The sequence below is a fragment of the Cibotium barometz genome, chromosome 34, assembly GCF_041138505.1.
Source record: "Cibotium barometz isolate CiBa-2024 chromosome 34, ASM4113850v1, whole genome shotgun sequence".
In the NCBI taxonomy this organism is placed as follows: Eukaryota; Viridiplantae; Streptophyta; class Polypodiopsida; order Cyatheales; family Cibotiaceae; genus Cibotium; species Cibotium barometz.
In genome coordinates, this window is record NC_141079.1 from 4,639,074 (window position 1) to 4,653,739 (window position 14,666).

General features: G+C 41.5%; 1 protein-coding gene across 4 annotated transcripts; it reads left to right on the forward strand.

Moving 5' to 3' along the window:
* Positions 1-5,043: 5,043 nt before the first annotated feature.
* LOC147618636 (malate dehydrogenase, chloroplastic-like) lies at positions 5,044-10,002 on the forward strand. 4 transcript variants are annotated; one of them, XR_015261931.1, is made up of 3 exons: positions 5,044-6,352; positions 7,061-7,754; positions 7,856-10,002. XR_015261931.1 is itself a non-coding variant. In XM_086773670.1 (2 exons), the coding sequence occupies exons 1-2, from the start codon at positions 5,121-5,123 to the stop codon at positions 7,905-7,907; spliced, it is 1,284 nt and encodes a 427-aa protein (XP_086629796.1). In that variant the 5' UTR covers positions 5,044-5,120; the 3' UTR covers positions 7,908-10,002. The 4 variants fall into 4 exon arrangements, 3 of the variants coding, with proteins under 3 accessions (XP_086629796.1, XP_086629797.1, XP_086629798.1); XM_086773670.1 differs by lacking the exon at positions 7,061-7,754; XM_086773671.1 differs by lacking the exon at positions 7,856-10,002 and having other exon boundaries at positions 7,061-7,854.
* The last annotated feature ends 4,664 nt before the right edge of the window (positions 10,003-14,666 follow it).

Genomic DNA, 14,666 nt, shown 5'->3' on the forward strand with positions numbered 1-14,666 from the left:
CTAAACGATTGAGCAGATTCTCTACTAATGCATCCATGCTCTTAACTAGGACTCTAGCAGGGTACTAGTTGGGCACCCTTGGCTGACAAATGAGGCTTTAAGTCCATATTAGGGAATTTGGAAAAACCCATGAATTTTAGAAAACATGAAATTGACATCTTTAAATTAATTTTGGTAATTTCACTAAATTTGAAAGAGAAAGTGTTGCTACTCAAGGTTGATAATAGCACATATGGGGTGTCCTACAGACACCATTTAAACTATAATGTAGCCAAGAAAACATCCATAAAATTTGAAAGAAAATCATAAAAATAATCAAATTCTAAATATTAGGGGACTAACATGCACTAACTCATAAACAAAAAGTAACCAACATAGATCCAACTAGTACTCTAATAATCTAAACTCACTGGCCTTCATCATAGTCCTTGGATGTTGCCAGACTCTCCTTTGCCTTAGCACACACATTTTCTAGAATCTTAATCTTTTGTGGCACTTTTTTCAACTTAGTGACCCATACAAAAACTATCGTGTCTAATAGTTCCCAACGCAGAGGACCCTACTTATCCAAAATTTATTCTAACAATCTCTATAAATCTCCACATCACTAACATTTCTCTTTTTGCATATAGGTGCCCAATATTGTATTAAAATCCTGTTGTAGTTTTTAGATGATCTATTGACATCTATGTTACTTTGAGCTACACCCAACCATATAGGATATATTGGTTCCCATGGTCGAATAAGAACAAAGTCTCCCTTTCTAAACATCAACCATGGGTTGAAAATTTTGCTCGGTCTTTTACTTTGTGGCCACAATAGTGATCATCAAATTCCTCCAATCCTAAGAATTTATCATCAATATCAATAGTTATATTATCCACATGTGTGTCTAGAGTTCTTGGCCAAAAGTTTTGATAGAAGCCTCCATCCTGGACACTTGGTCTCTTTAGTGGCTGGACCATGGCCTCCCAATACTCAATCACTGGGCTATTGTACAAGGTGAAAGCTGTATCATATCTTTGAACATCAGTCCATATTTTCCAATATCGTAATTCCTATTACCACCTCTCAGTGATCTTTAATATACTCAAACATTGGAACAACGCATGGGATCCGTGTTAGTATTATGTTACCATCACTATCCTTCTTCCATAATTCAATGCCACCATCCTTTTTTTGGTAACCATTCAATGGATTTAGGATGCACTTTATATTGCATGACTCAAACCTTTTCCTACAAGAAGAATCCCATCAATGAATCCCTTGAAGTTTGGGACATTTGTCAAGAACACGGGATTGGAGCAGATACTTGGCTATCCTTGAATATTTTCATTAAATGTGGGGAGGTTAATGTCTGGCTACTCCTTAGTTCCTCAAAAAACCTACTAAACATTGCATCAATATATATCCTCATGTGTGTGACTAACCATCAAAAATCCTAAGTGGACCATCTTAAATACTCCTTTGGCAACCAACAATGATGGATAGGCAAACAAATACCGCTTCTTATTCTCTGAGGCACAATCGTCCAATTGCAATATCAAATTCTAGAGCAACTTCTTGAATTCTAAACTAGGATTTGTGTTCAAGACTTCTATCCCAACATCATTAAATGTAGTTAAACAAGCACTCATGTATCCATCATTGAATGTAGTTCAACAATGTGCTAGTAGATATGGGCATACCATCAGTGGAAAGATCTCCATACTCATGTCTATCACACCTCTCAATGTTCCTTAGATAAAAGGCAAGAGAACCTATTATGAAATTTGGATCAGATGGCCATAAGTCGATAGAAAAATGTCCATAGTGCCCTTGGGTTATCATTCCTATTAGTAACACTGGCAATTATGTTGACTTATTAGTCTGGAACACACCTTCAATCTTGGGTTTATCATTCCTATTAGTAACACTGGCAATTATGTTGACTTATTAGTCTCCTTGGAACACACCTTCAATCTTGGGTTTATTACATTCATCTTGGCACTTTGTGGCTCCCAACAACTGATCCTTTATTCCACTACATATAGTGCACTTTGAGAACTCACTTGTTTTGGTAAGGCTAAATGGTTGAATTCTGTATTCCAAATCCTACCAAATGTTGATGTTGATATTTCTTTATGATTGAGATGCTTCAATGTCATATTAACCTCATTCAAAATGTACGCCTGCTTGTGGACATCTGGGATAACTAGTTGGGTTTCCCTAGAACCATAATCACCCAATTCATCTTTTTTAATTGTCTGATTCAAATTTTTTGATCGCTAATTTAACTTCTTTGATCGATGATTTGACTTCTTAAATCACCCGATTCTACTATACCTTGATCGCTTGATTCTACTTCAATAATCATGCGATCTAGAACTTCAATCATCTGATTCTACTTCAACAATTATCTAATCTAGGACTTTAATCATCTGATTCAACTACAGCTTTTGAGCAGATTGACAAATTGATTCATCTCAGTATCTGGTGACTTCATTTCAAGCTATTTTTAGCATCTCTCTTTCCAAGATTCAATAGTATTCAGGTATGGCCACCAAGTCATCCAATGATTTGTTTGGTATTCTTTCAAAAGAAGACAAGTTAGATGGGTCAAATTACTCCCTCTAGAGTTTCATGGTCAAAAATGTCCTTATTGCCAAGGGTTTATGGAATTTTGTCAGCTGTTGAGATAAGCCCCACCCTACCACAATTGCTCTTCACACTCCTCAAAGGAGTCAGGGCTAATAGACCCAGACACATGCCTCTCAAATTACTAATGATCAAAGAATATTAGATTCTAATAATGCACAAGCTTTGGCATTAATTAGTTTCACTTCATAGCTGATATTCTAGAGAGGCTTGCAGCAGTAAGTAAGGTATTTCAACAAAATTATGTTGATGTAACATCGATTGTTGGCTTTATTGAGGTCGAGATGTAGGCTTTGGAGATGTATTTTGACATTGATGTAAATGCTTTAGTACTTGATAGACATAATTACCAGATCATCTTAGACTATGGACCTCCTAATGGACAACTTTATGTCTTACGTTCATCTATTTGAGGTAACATGTTTATAAGCATCAAAATTTATAGAGAGATAGATGGATCTAACTTGGATAGATCAAATTTGTTTCAAAAGTCTTTTGTTGCCTCGATTACTAAGAATTTGAGGGAAATATTTTCTAATAATCATGTTTTGAGGTGTTTTAAGGCTTTAGCTCCTTCTAGTTTCCTTGTGGGAAAAGAGTTCTAGAACTATGGCCATTCTGAGATTGATCAACCAAGCATCTTTTCATGGAGAAGAAAAGGTGGGAGTGAACAGTGAAGTTTTGAAGGCATTGATAAGTATAGACCTAGTAAAGAAAGCCTATATCACTACTTCAAGCTACAAGCTACCAAAATGAGTGGAAGGGGTGGAGAAATGACACACTGAAAGAAAAGTACCCCATGCTACTATGATTGGCAAGAATGTCTATGATTCAATGTTGTAGCACCACATCATGTGAGAGGGGATTTAGTGTTTAGAATCTCATCACCACGACTAATTTGAGAAATTGCTTGAGCATAAGAAATGTCGATGCTTTGATGCACATATCAATTGAGGGACCAAGTTTGGTCGACTTTGATTTTCAATCTACAAAGCTCTCTCTTTGTTGTACTTTGCTATGTTTGTTTAGTTTTTTTTCCCCCTATTGATATTCTACGAAATCAGGTATGAATATATCTTCATGGAAGTTCTTTGAGTTAATTGTAATTTAGCTTGTTATATGTTTACTCGGGTAGGATGTAAGATTCTCTCAGAAAATCAAAATATTTTTTTGGCCAATGATGATCATATCTCATACTCAACTCTTATAAGTTGAGTAAGACTGGGTAGATTCTAATATTACAACATCACCTCTCTCTCTCTCTCCTTTTGTAGTTTTTTTTTTTTTGCTTTTCAACTTGTATCATTTAGCTAATTTTTGGCTTTCAAACTTTGTCTTTCTTCTTGATTTATCTTCCCTTTTCTATATTGTATACTATTTTTTTGAATTTTTGTTTGCCTCTAGTGATTTGTAGAGTGTCTTGCAGTCTTATTGTTTCTATTATGTATGAATTCTTTATTTTCAATCTTTGTATTGGTTTCTTTATGATGTTGAATAAAAGAGTCTCCAAACCAATCCGAGGCCAAAAGGTATCACACACAACATGTATTTTTTATGTAGTGCAAGGATATTAGTGGTTAATACAAGCTGAGAAGGCTATCCTATTGGGACCATATTCTTAGTTGCTCTCAATCTATAGTTATGCCTACATGCATTATTAGTTTATACATGCATACACACCTTGCTTTCATTGTGAGAGAGCTTCTTTTATCTTGTACATAATTAAGCTTTATTTATGCTCTATCTCGTTGTATTAGGTGTTGGGCATGCCTTTGGAAAAGCTATTTATAGTATGCTTATGTAACTTGTATGTTACAGGACCATGGTACATGGAGATTAAATTATTTCACAAATTCAATAATAAAAAAAATTAAACCATAACATCATAGCATAAATCAAGAGCATGAAAGATCAAGAACACAAGACTGAAGAGTGGGTGTCCCAATGTGAGTGGCTTCTTCTCGCTAGGGTATTTGTGATATATTCCAAAAGTAAGCCTTGGGCCAAAAATAGAGTACACATTCATATTTGGACTTTGCCATTCTCCCACATGCCGAAATGGCATGTGGTCTGTCCATTTCCTTACTAAAAAATAAAATAAAAAATGTCCCACACAATACAAAAAGGATTTTTTTTTGACAACGGGCCAAGGCAAAGAAGTCTGGCCCTTTTGAGATGCAAAAAGGGTCTAAGGTCATGAAAAGGCTTTGTATGCCTAAAAGATGTCCATTGTCAAGGCAATATATATATATATATATTTTGTCTTCCATGTCATAAAGGACAAAAGAAGTAATTCTCGTGGGCGGAATGTGCGCGCACTCACGGCTTCCGAGCCGTTGAAAATTTAAACGGCGCAGATAAGGACGCGTCATCGCGCCTTCACGGGAACGTGTTCGTCACATTGTCTTCAGTAGCCAGACATTTCTCCCAACAACACTGAGCTTTGCAATCGCCATAGCTAAGAAACAAGCTTAGCTTTAGCCATGGCCGTCCAAATGCATGCCGCAGAGAAGCTCACCTCTGTACCTTCTCTCTTCTCCCCTTCATATTCTTCAGATCCCCGATCTCGTCCTTCTTCTTCTATTTCTCTGCCTCGCTTTGCAGGCTTGGAAACCTATTCTGTTTCAATGCAGACACCATATCCTGCTTCTTCTTTCTCTGCGCTGACCACCTCCTTCTTCAGCGATGGCTCTCGTTCTTCGCTCCTCTGTTCTTTCGTCCAAAACCCTAGCCCTAATCCTAACCCTAAACCTGGGGTCGCGCGCGCCGCAGTCTTCAAGGTTGCGGTCCTCGGCGCTGCAGGTGGCATCGGCCAGCCGTTGTCTCTGCTCATCAAGATGTCCCCGCTCGTCTCCCACTCGAGCCTCTACGATATCGCCAATGTTAAGGGCGTGGTCGCCGATCTGAGCCACTGCAACACGCCAGCGCAAGTCTCGGGCTACACAGGCCCTGCGGAGCTTGGCGATGGCCTCAAGGGCATCGACCTCGTGGTGATCCCTGCAGGCGTACCGAGAAAGCCCGGCATGACTCGCGACGATCTCTTTAAAATCAACGCGGGAATTGTCAAAACCCTAGTCGAAGCCGTGGCTGAAAACTGTCCCAATGCATGGATTCACATCATCAGCAACCCGGTGAACTCCATGGTTCCTATCGCCGCAGAAGTTCTGAAGAAGAAGGGTGTCTACGATCCCAAGAAGCTGTTCGGAGTCACAACCCTAGACATTGTGCGGGCCAATACGTTCGTTGCACAAAAGAAGGGTCTGAGGCTCATTGAGGTGGATGTGCCTGTGGTGGGAGGGCATGCAGGGATCACGATTCTCCCTCTCTTGTCTAAGACAAAGCCAAGCTGCGAGTTTACACAGGAGGAGATCGAACAGCTCACAGATAGGATCCAGAATGGGGGCACAGAGGTTGTGGAAGCGAAGGCGGGGACTGGATCTGCTACTCTTTCCATGGCCTATGCTTCTGCAAGGTTTGTGGAGTCATCTCTGCGAGCTCTGGATGGGGATTCTGATGTGTACGAGTGTTCTTATGTGCAGTCTGAACTCACCGAGCTGCCCTTCTTTGCATCTCGCATCAAGTTAGGCAAGAAAGGCATTGAAGCTTTCCTCCCCTCTGATCTCGAGAATTTAACAGAATATGAACAGCAGGGACTGGAAAAGCTCAAGTCGGAGCTCAAAGCAAGCATTGACAAGGGTGTCACTTTCGCTAACAAGTAAGCTTTGTCTTTCCTTCTAAGTGCATGGAACCCCTCTTTATCACAGCAATTTTTGTAGGATAGCATGTAGCTTGGCATACCTCTCTAGGGGACTGCACAGTAAGCATCTAGACTCAAAGAAAACTTGGACAAGCATCCCTGTCTTGGAATGATTCAGTGAGATTAAATACAGCAGTAGCATAGCTTATGTTCTCTATCCACCAACACTGATTTTTGACTATAGTGGGGAGGTTTTGCCAGTTTTTGTGGAGTGACCTGGCCTGCACTTTCCAGATTTGTGTAGTGGTTCGGCTGATTTAGCCAGATATCAAAAGCTGAACATGAATTTCTTGATCTGATCTCTACTTGTCTTTTGAGAGAATGCAAGTTCTATGCTCTTAAACTTGCATGTCATGTGACTATAATAAATTTTGAGAGCTCTCAATGGCTAAACCTTATGACAAGAGTTAGTAACAGTATGCGGAAGAGTGCTGATTATGCAGTGCAATTAATGCTAACAAACACACTATTTGAATACACACCGCAATTAGAGAGAAATTCATCTACTCTACTAAATGTGTTAACTGCATGTGAATATTTACAATGATGATTCAGCTCTGGACTCTTGAAGCTGGTTTCCATTTCTACCTCTGTCCGTGTGTAGAGGGTTGACCCACAGCCATAATTATGATGGCTGACTTGCTGTTTTGCTGGCTGTCTATGTAGCATGCAGCCGATATGATCGTGTCTTTATACCTTTATGTTTGACTGAGTTCAAGCAATTCGCTTTAATTCTTGAACAAGGAGATAGAGCTGTAGAAGATGGAGAGTCGACACCAGATTGGGTCCCAACTACCCACTTAAGGGCCCCCTCCCGCAAGCAATAGTATTTACCTTTTATTAGTGTGGAGAACTTCTTTACGGTGCAGGCTTTATCAAGAAATCACCGATGATTGTTGAGTGTGGAATTCCAAACGCAAGGATGGAGTAGACCAAATGTCGGCTGAACCATCAAGCGGTGTGGAGACAACCTAGAAGCCACTTCGAGAGTCAATATGCACACCCAGATCTGTGGTGGGGATGCGAGACTGATGGCTGAATGCTGAAGATAACTTCTGGCTGCCTTGGTGGCTTGTAGCACATGAAGGTGCTCTGTTGTAGAGATGTATGCACAAGTCAAAAGAACTCAAGCACACATGATAATTGTTGTATTTCAGTGCGGAATTATGCAAGAATGAGACGCTTTATGAATGAGACTGAAGGGTGCCTTATATAGGACCCCAATTGTTACCATTTGGCCACCCAAATGGTCTTCTCTAGTCTCTGCCAATTTACGGGGGCCAGGCAGCCTTCATGTGGCTCGTATTGATGCCATTGTGGGTCTGAGTGCTTGGGATTCTAGTTTCCGTGCCCATTTGTGGTGAGTATGTGGATCTAAGTGTTTGAGATCTCAGTTTTGCGCTTTCCAATGTGCCAGATGTGTGCCTGGAAATACTAATGCTGTACATGTTCCATGATCAGGGAATTTGTTCATAACAAAGACGCGTGCTTGGAAAATGTTGTCACTAAGTAACGACCTCCCAAGGAGAGGTGGTGTTGCCAGGTGGACTTTGTCTTGTGGATTTGTAATCGTAGTCAATGGAAAATATACCACAAATTAATGAACAAACTATGTAACTGCATAATGATCACACTTATCAACATACTTACTAAAATTTGGTTGAGCATGGATGAGGGCGGTGGAGGAACTAGGACCATGTGCCATTTGGGGAAGTGTTGTGATCCAGCCGGCTTGTAAAGTTGCTAGTGTTTGCTGATGCTGGAGTTGCATGGCTTCCTGATCTAGCTTGTGTTGACGCTCTAGAGCCATGAGTTCCACATGGCACTAGTCTTCAATCTTGCGTTTGGCTTCCTCGGCCTTTCGTTTCTTAGCAAGTTCTTGGCATCTTTGTTGCTCCATTAGGAGAAGCATGCTTTCAAATTCCGTGGGACCCTGCTCTTTAGGCTGCTTATTATACTTTTTTGCCTCTTTTGTTTGTTGAAGTTGTAGCTTTAGCAGTTTGTTTTGCTCCATCAACTCTTGGATGAAATCTTTGTTGCATTGTGCAAGTGTTGTTTCTTCTTTGGTGGTGTCTTCTTGGATGCTTTCTTCTTTGGTGGTGTCTATTTGAAGCTTTCTTCTTCTTCTTCTCATGACATGGTGGATGGCTGGGTGGTTGTTCCCGACCTCAGTTTTATCATCCTTGGGATGCTCTCACATAAGGAGAAGCATGCTTTCAAATTCAGTGGGACCTTGCTCTTTAGGCTGCTTTTTATGCTTTTTTGCCTCTTTGTTTGTTGAAGTTGTAGCTTTAGCAATCCTGGATGAAATCTTTGTTGCTTTGTGGAAGTGTTGTTTGTTCTTTGGTGGTGTCTTCTTGGATGCTTTCTTCTTTGGTGGTGTCTTATTTGAACTTTTCTTCTTCTTCTTCTTCTTCTTCTTGTGACATGGTTGATGGTTGGGTGGTTTTCCCGACCTCAGTTTTATCATCCTCGGTATGCTCTCACTTTAGGTAGCCAAGTTGGGTCTCAACCAGAAGGTCTGATACAAATGTAGCATGCAGCCAACATGATCTTGTAAACACAACAAGGCTTTCTCTATACCTCTATATTTGAGTGAGTTTAAGCAATCCACTCGGATTCTTGAACAAGGAGATAGAGCTGAAGAGAGAGAAGATGGAGAGTTGACACTAGATTGGGTCCCAACTACCCACTTTAGGGTCCCGAAGATGGAGAGTTGACACTAGATTGGGTCCCAACTACCCACTTTAGGGTCCCCTCTTGAAATCGGGAGTATTTGCTTTCATTACTTGGAGAACTTCTTTACAATGCAGACTTTACCAAGAACTTACCAACGAGGGTGACTGTAGAATGCCAAATGCAAGGATGAAGTAGACCAAACGTCGGCTGAACCATCCAGTGGTCTGAAGGCAACCTAGAAGCCACTTCGAGAGCCAATATGCACACCCAGATCTGCTGAGGGGATGCACTGTGCGGGGCTGATGGCTGAATGCTGAAGATAACTTCTCGCTGCCTCGGAGTGTAGCACATGAAGGTGCTCTGCTGTAGAGATGTATGCACAAGTCAGAAGACTCAAAACTTCTCTGTGTTTCACTGTTGAATTTTGCAAGAATGAGATGATTTATGAATGTGATTGAAGGGTGCCTTATATAGGATCCCTGCTGGGAGTCAGCTATACCATATGCTGTCGGCCTGTTTATAATGCCCACAACCTGCTGAAAATGACATATATGCTATCACTTTCAAACACGTGGCTGCAGGTCTTCTCTTGTCCTGTGCTGGACATGCTGGTCTCTCTATGCTACTGGCCGAGTAGGGCTCTCCCATGTTGGGCATGCTAGTCTTGATGCCCATGGGCTGGCCCTTGGGTAGCCCCCATATGCAGGGCTTCTTAAGCTGGCCAAAGCCTTTGTATCTACATGCTTGCTACTTGCATCTACTCTAAGATGACCTAAATGCTATGTTCTTTAAGTGGGTTAAGTGACATATCTCGACACCTGAAGGCTTCAGATGTGGCCTACGTAGCTTGTGCCTGACATGCCCTTGGACCAGGGCTCACAATTTGGTCACGGCATGTGCCAAATAAATCCCCAAAAGGTTCTAGTGGTGTACTCAACTGTAGCATTGATGATGAGCTAGTGTGCCACATAGCACCTCAGTGCATGGGGACATGTGAGAGTGCCATGTGGCACCTGTGTTGTTGAGATGTAATGGAAGGGCAATTGTAAAACGTAAATCTTAACTATCATGAATCTGTACCATCCCCGTAAGGTCTAATTCCACCTCTTTGCCCCTATTTTCTTACTGTAAATTTTTGACTATAATGAAATTTGAGATGGGTTTTTAGGGGGGGGAAAGTGACTTTTGGGAGAATCTTGAAAATTGTTCCCTTTTAATGTAAAATGCCTCCACATGACAATACAGGCTTCCAAATACAAGTTGTGCATGTGAGTCTTGATCATGAATATTCAAGCCTCTAGAGTATGATAGGAAGTGAGATTAGCAGAGGTTGATTTAGAAAGGTTGTACGACATTAGGAAAGCACTGATTTATGGACATGGTAGTATGTACCCAAAAAATTAGGAAGCATTGATTTATGGATACGGTAGAATTCACCCAATAGGCTCTCTCTCTAAGTTCAAAACCCAAGTTTCAGAATTCTACATCTCTACCTTTTTTAGGAGATGGTCATAATGGTCTTCATGAATATTGCTGTAGGCTTCACTACCTTGCCCATGTTGAGGCTCAACGAAGGTTTCATGTATAAAATTTGATTGTACTTAGTTTGACAAACAATTCAAGGGATATAACAAAGGCATGGGCAAGAATTGTGGCTTTGGAGTGAGAACGTTAAAGATTTAGATGCGAAGGTCATATCATTGGAAACTCAAATAATTTATATGGGGAATAAGATTAAGTTATTAGAGAAAAAAATCTTCAGCTAAGACACTGTGCTTTTGTTGGAAGTCAGTTTGAAATCTTAGCAAAAAGAACCTTGTGACTAGTATCAAAAATAAAATAGATGCATATAGGAGAGGATGTATCTTGTGAGAACAGATGTTACGGCCACTTCCAATGCTAACATGTCTTGAAAATGTATGAATTGTAGTGTCTGATACATGCTAGGAACTAGCCATAATGTAGAGGACCTTGTGGCCCTATTGAAAGTAAGCTGTATCTAATTTGATGTGCTTAAGAACCTTTAATCAAACTTAGTCACAACGCAATGAGTGATGATGAAGAGTCAAGTATGTTGCAGGGTTGATGGTATCTTCTTTTTAGCACCAAGTGCTGAAAAGAAATTAGTGAACTATGCAAGGAATGATTGGGCGTTCATTATGCACTGTAATTATGATCCTTCTTTCAATGGTGTATGCATGTCAGTGAGAACTCTCAACATGTATGGTATTGTGATAGTGGTGCTAGTAAGCACATTACTTCTCAGTATGATTTGTTTTCCTCTTTTAAGTAGTTTGCTCCTCAAGGATGCAAAGTCAGTCACATGTACAATCAACTCCTCATATCTAGTGAAAAGAGTTGGTTAAAATGTGCTTAACGATTGCAAATGGTGAGACAATTACTCTCTTAGAAGTCTTATTTGTGCCATGCATTAAAAAGAACTTAATGCCTTTTTTTGCCATTTTTCTAGGGTAAGCTTAGTGGTCAGATTTGTTGATGACAAATCACACACTTTATGAGTGATAGAGACATCACTGTGGTATATCCAATACTCTTAAGACATAGGCTTTACAAGTTGGACATGTGGTAAAGATGGGTAATCCTTGTTTAGTTACTACCGCGTGCTATGAGTGACATGTGGAGCTAGGCCATGCCTATTTTGGTCACTTGAATTTTGGTAGTTTGTTGGGCCTTAAAAAAGAAAAGAGATGTTGTTAGAGTTACCAAACCTTAAGGCCTTTGTTGGGTCTTTAAAAAGGAAAGAGATGTTGTCAGAGTTGCCAAACCTTAAGGCCCCTGTAAAACATGTATGTGGGGTGCATTTTGAGCAAGATGCAAAAATGGACATAATTCCCAAAAGAGCTATCTAGAAATTACAGCTTATACACAGTGATGTATGTGGTCTCAATGAGGACACCATAGATCGGGAGGTATCTCTACTTTGTGACTTTTATTGATGATAACTACTCTACGCACACCTGGGTGTATTTGTTGAAAGCAACGTGATAGGTTTTTACATACATTAGACACTTTATTTCTATGGCTGAAAATGTGTCTTACAGATCGAGGGGAGGATTATAGGTTAAAGAAGTTTCATGCATACATGAATGAAAGAGGCATAAAACATCAATGCCTGGTGCCTTACACACCTCGAAATGCATGCTTTTGGTTATCTTGTTTTTTCCCCTCGAGAAAAAGATTCTTCTAATAGTTAATAGAAAAACTAGCCAATAGGTTGAAATACATGTTGAGAACCTCCAAAGGAGGAAAAGGTGCAATGAGGGTAGTCCCCTCCTTGATTGGCCGTTCTCGGAGGAAAATACCTAATACGAGGGGGGGGGGGAGCCAAACCAATGGCTGTAGTGCTGCTAAGAGGTTTTACTGGGATTGTCTAAAGGAAGGTGTCTGAAGAAAGGCCTCTCGACATCTCTGCATGTGGTCTAAATCTCACCAAAGCTTCCCCCACAATGACTATAGAAGCCTCCACCTCTGCATGCAGATCGAATCTCATTCAAGCTTCCCCCAATGATTATGGAGGTGAGGAAGCCCTCAATGGCCTTGCTACATTGTGCCTTGTCGCAATGTTGCTAATAATCTCTTGCCACCATTGACAAGTGTCCGGAGATCAAGCCAGTACTATTGGAGAGTTGAGGGTGGGGATATCCTACAATGGGTGATGGTGAGGGTTGGATCATCATCTCTCTTTTCATATAGTGAAGGGTGGGTCTTGACTACGTCACCCAAGTAATTGCCCCCCAAGTGATGATACACGAGGAAGTCTGGGAGGCGGGGAATATACCAAGAATCCTCGGCTAAATTTGCTGTGCTTTTGGAATGTCCCAAAGACAACGGCATTGCGACTCCTATGCGTGGTTGCATCTCGTGCATTGTGTTGGACAACCACTAATGGCTAGCCATGTGCCAAGTGCTAAACTCTTGTGAACTACGTGCCAAAGAAACAAATTGACCTTTGGAGGTTGGAAGTTGTCCTGGAGTTATCACGCACTTCTAGTAGTCTCTAAAGAAGCTAGGTGAGATGTCTTGGGAGGACTAGTTTAAAGTGGGGGTATAGCTCATGCATCTGGATCCGATGACCTAGCCTCGAAAAGGGGGGTGGTTCGGCTCTCTGGGCTGAAGGGGTTTGTCCATTCCCACTCACCTAGCATTAAATCCGTGTCAAAGACACTAGCCTCCCAGAGCTAGAGTCTCCAGAGGAGCTATCTTGAGCTACTTGTAGCAAGGGGGGATTTGTCAATGATGGTGGGGAAGTGGATGATTTGGAACCTATGAAGTGAGTCATCACTAAAGTCCTCTACTAGGGAAAGGGTTAGACATCCATGACATCTGACTAAGAAAATGAGAGTTGGTCTCCCCTGTTAGAGTGTGCTTGAAAGCTCCGAACCATTGAGAGGGGGGGGAAGGGTTGTGGAGGGGGTTTGCCAGTCGAGGGGATGGATGAGTTGATGCCTTTGATATTTGTGAGGCATCTGGCCTGAGCCCCCTGAGGAAGTTGCTTGAAGCTAGTATGCTTGCCAAGAGATACAACACCAATGGTCTATCGCCAACTCGAGTCGCTACTGATTCCTATGATTCTTGTGGTGGGCCGATTCTTGTAGCTTCAACTCTCTCTATGCCTCTCTAATGATGTCATCATCCATGCATATGCCCCAAGCCACATTACCCTAGAAAAGACGTCCAAAAAGGAATCACTAGCATCAAGGGGGGATTTCACCCTGATTTCCCTGCAATTTATAATTTTTGTGTTATGTGTGTGCGTCAAGGTTCTCTACTCAAGATGTTTCCCAAAATTTGAAAAATAATCTTGTGTGTTACGTTTGGGCTAGAATTGAGGGGGTCCTAAGTTGTGTGAATACACCACAATTGGTATCCTAAAGAGACGGTTCCAAATTAGCAAGGCTAGTGGAGTATCTCCTCATTTTGCCGCCCCGGGGGGGGGGGGGGGGGGGGGAGCTGGTAGAGAGCTGGCTTGAGGTGACCCCAAGCTCTCATCAAATTGGCTGTAAATCTGTCCTTGAAGGTGGTGCTCAAGCCTTAAGTTTGGGCCTCCGTGAGTGAAGATCCATCGTATACTAGGAGTCCAATGATAGCCACGTGAGGGGTTTCGGGATGAGATCCAACAAAAAAGGCCTTCCATGGCTCACCACTAGGTAGAAGGCCTTTGATGATCAACTTTCCTAGTAGGGCTCTGCTCTACTCTTTGATGCCTAATCCTCCGCATGTCTGAGGTTGAATAATCACTCTTTAGGCCACCTTGGCCCAAGCCGATTAGTGGCCCACAAAAAATTTTGGATGAGTCACTACACTTGACCTAGGCAAGCTCTAGAAAACACTTAGCAAAAAGTGATGTACCACATGGTGGGGCGAGGAGTACCTTGCTTTGCATTGGTGGGTCTCTGCTGATGAAGTTCGACAACCGACTAGTTTGGACTAAAGTGGAATATGTGGAGGATTGGGCATCAAAGACCTACTAGCTTGCGCCAAGGTGGCCTAGAGAGTGAATATTTGATGTCAAGCCCATAGAAAATTCTGGAACAATCACTACATGCGACCCAGGTTGATGAAATTCATGATA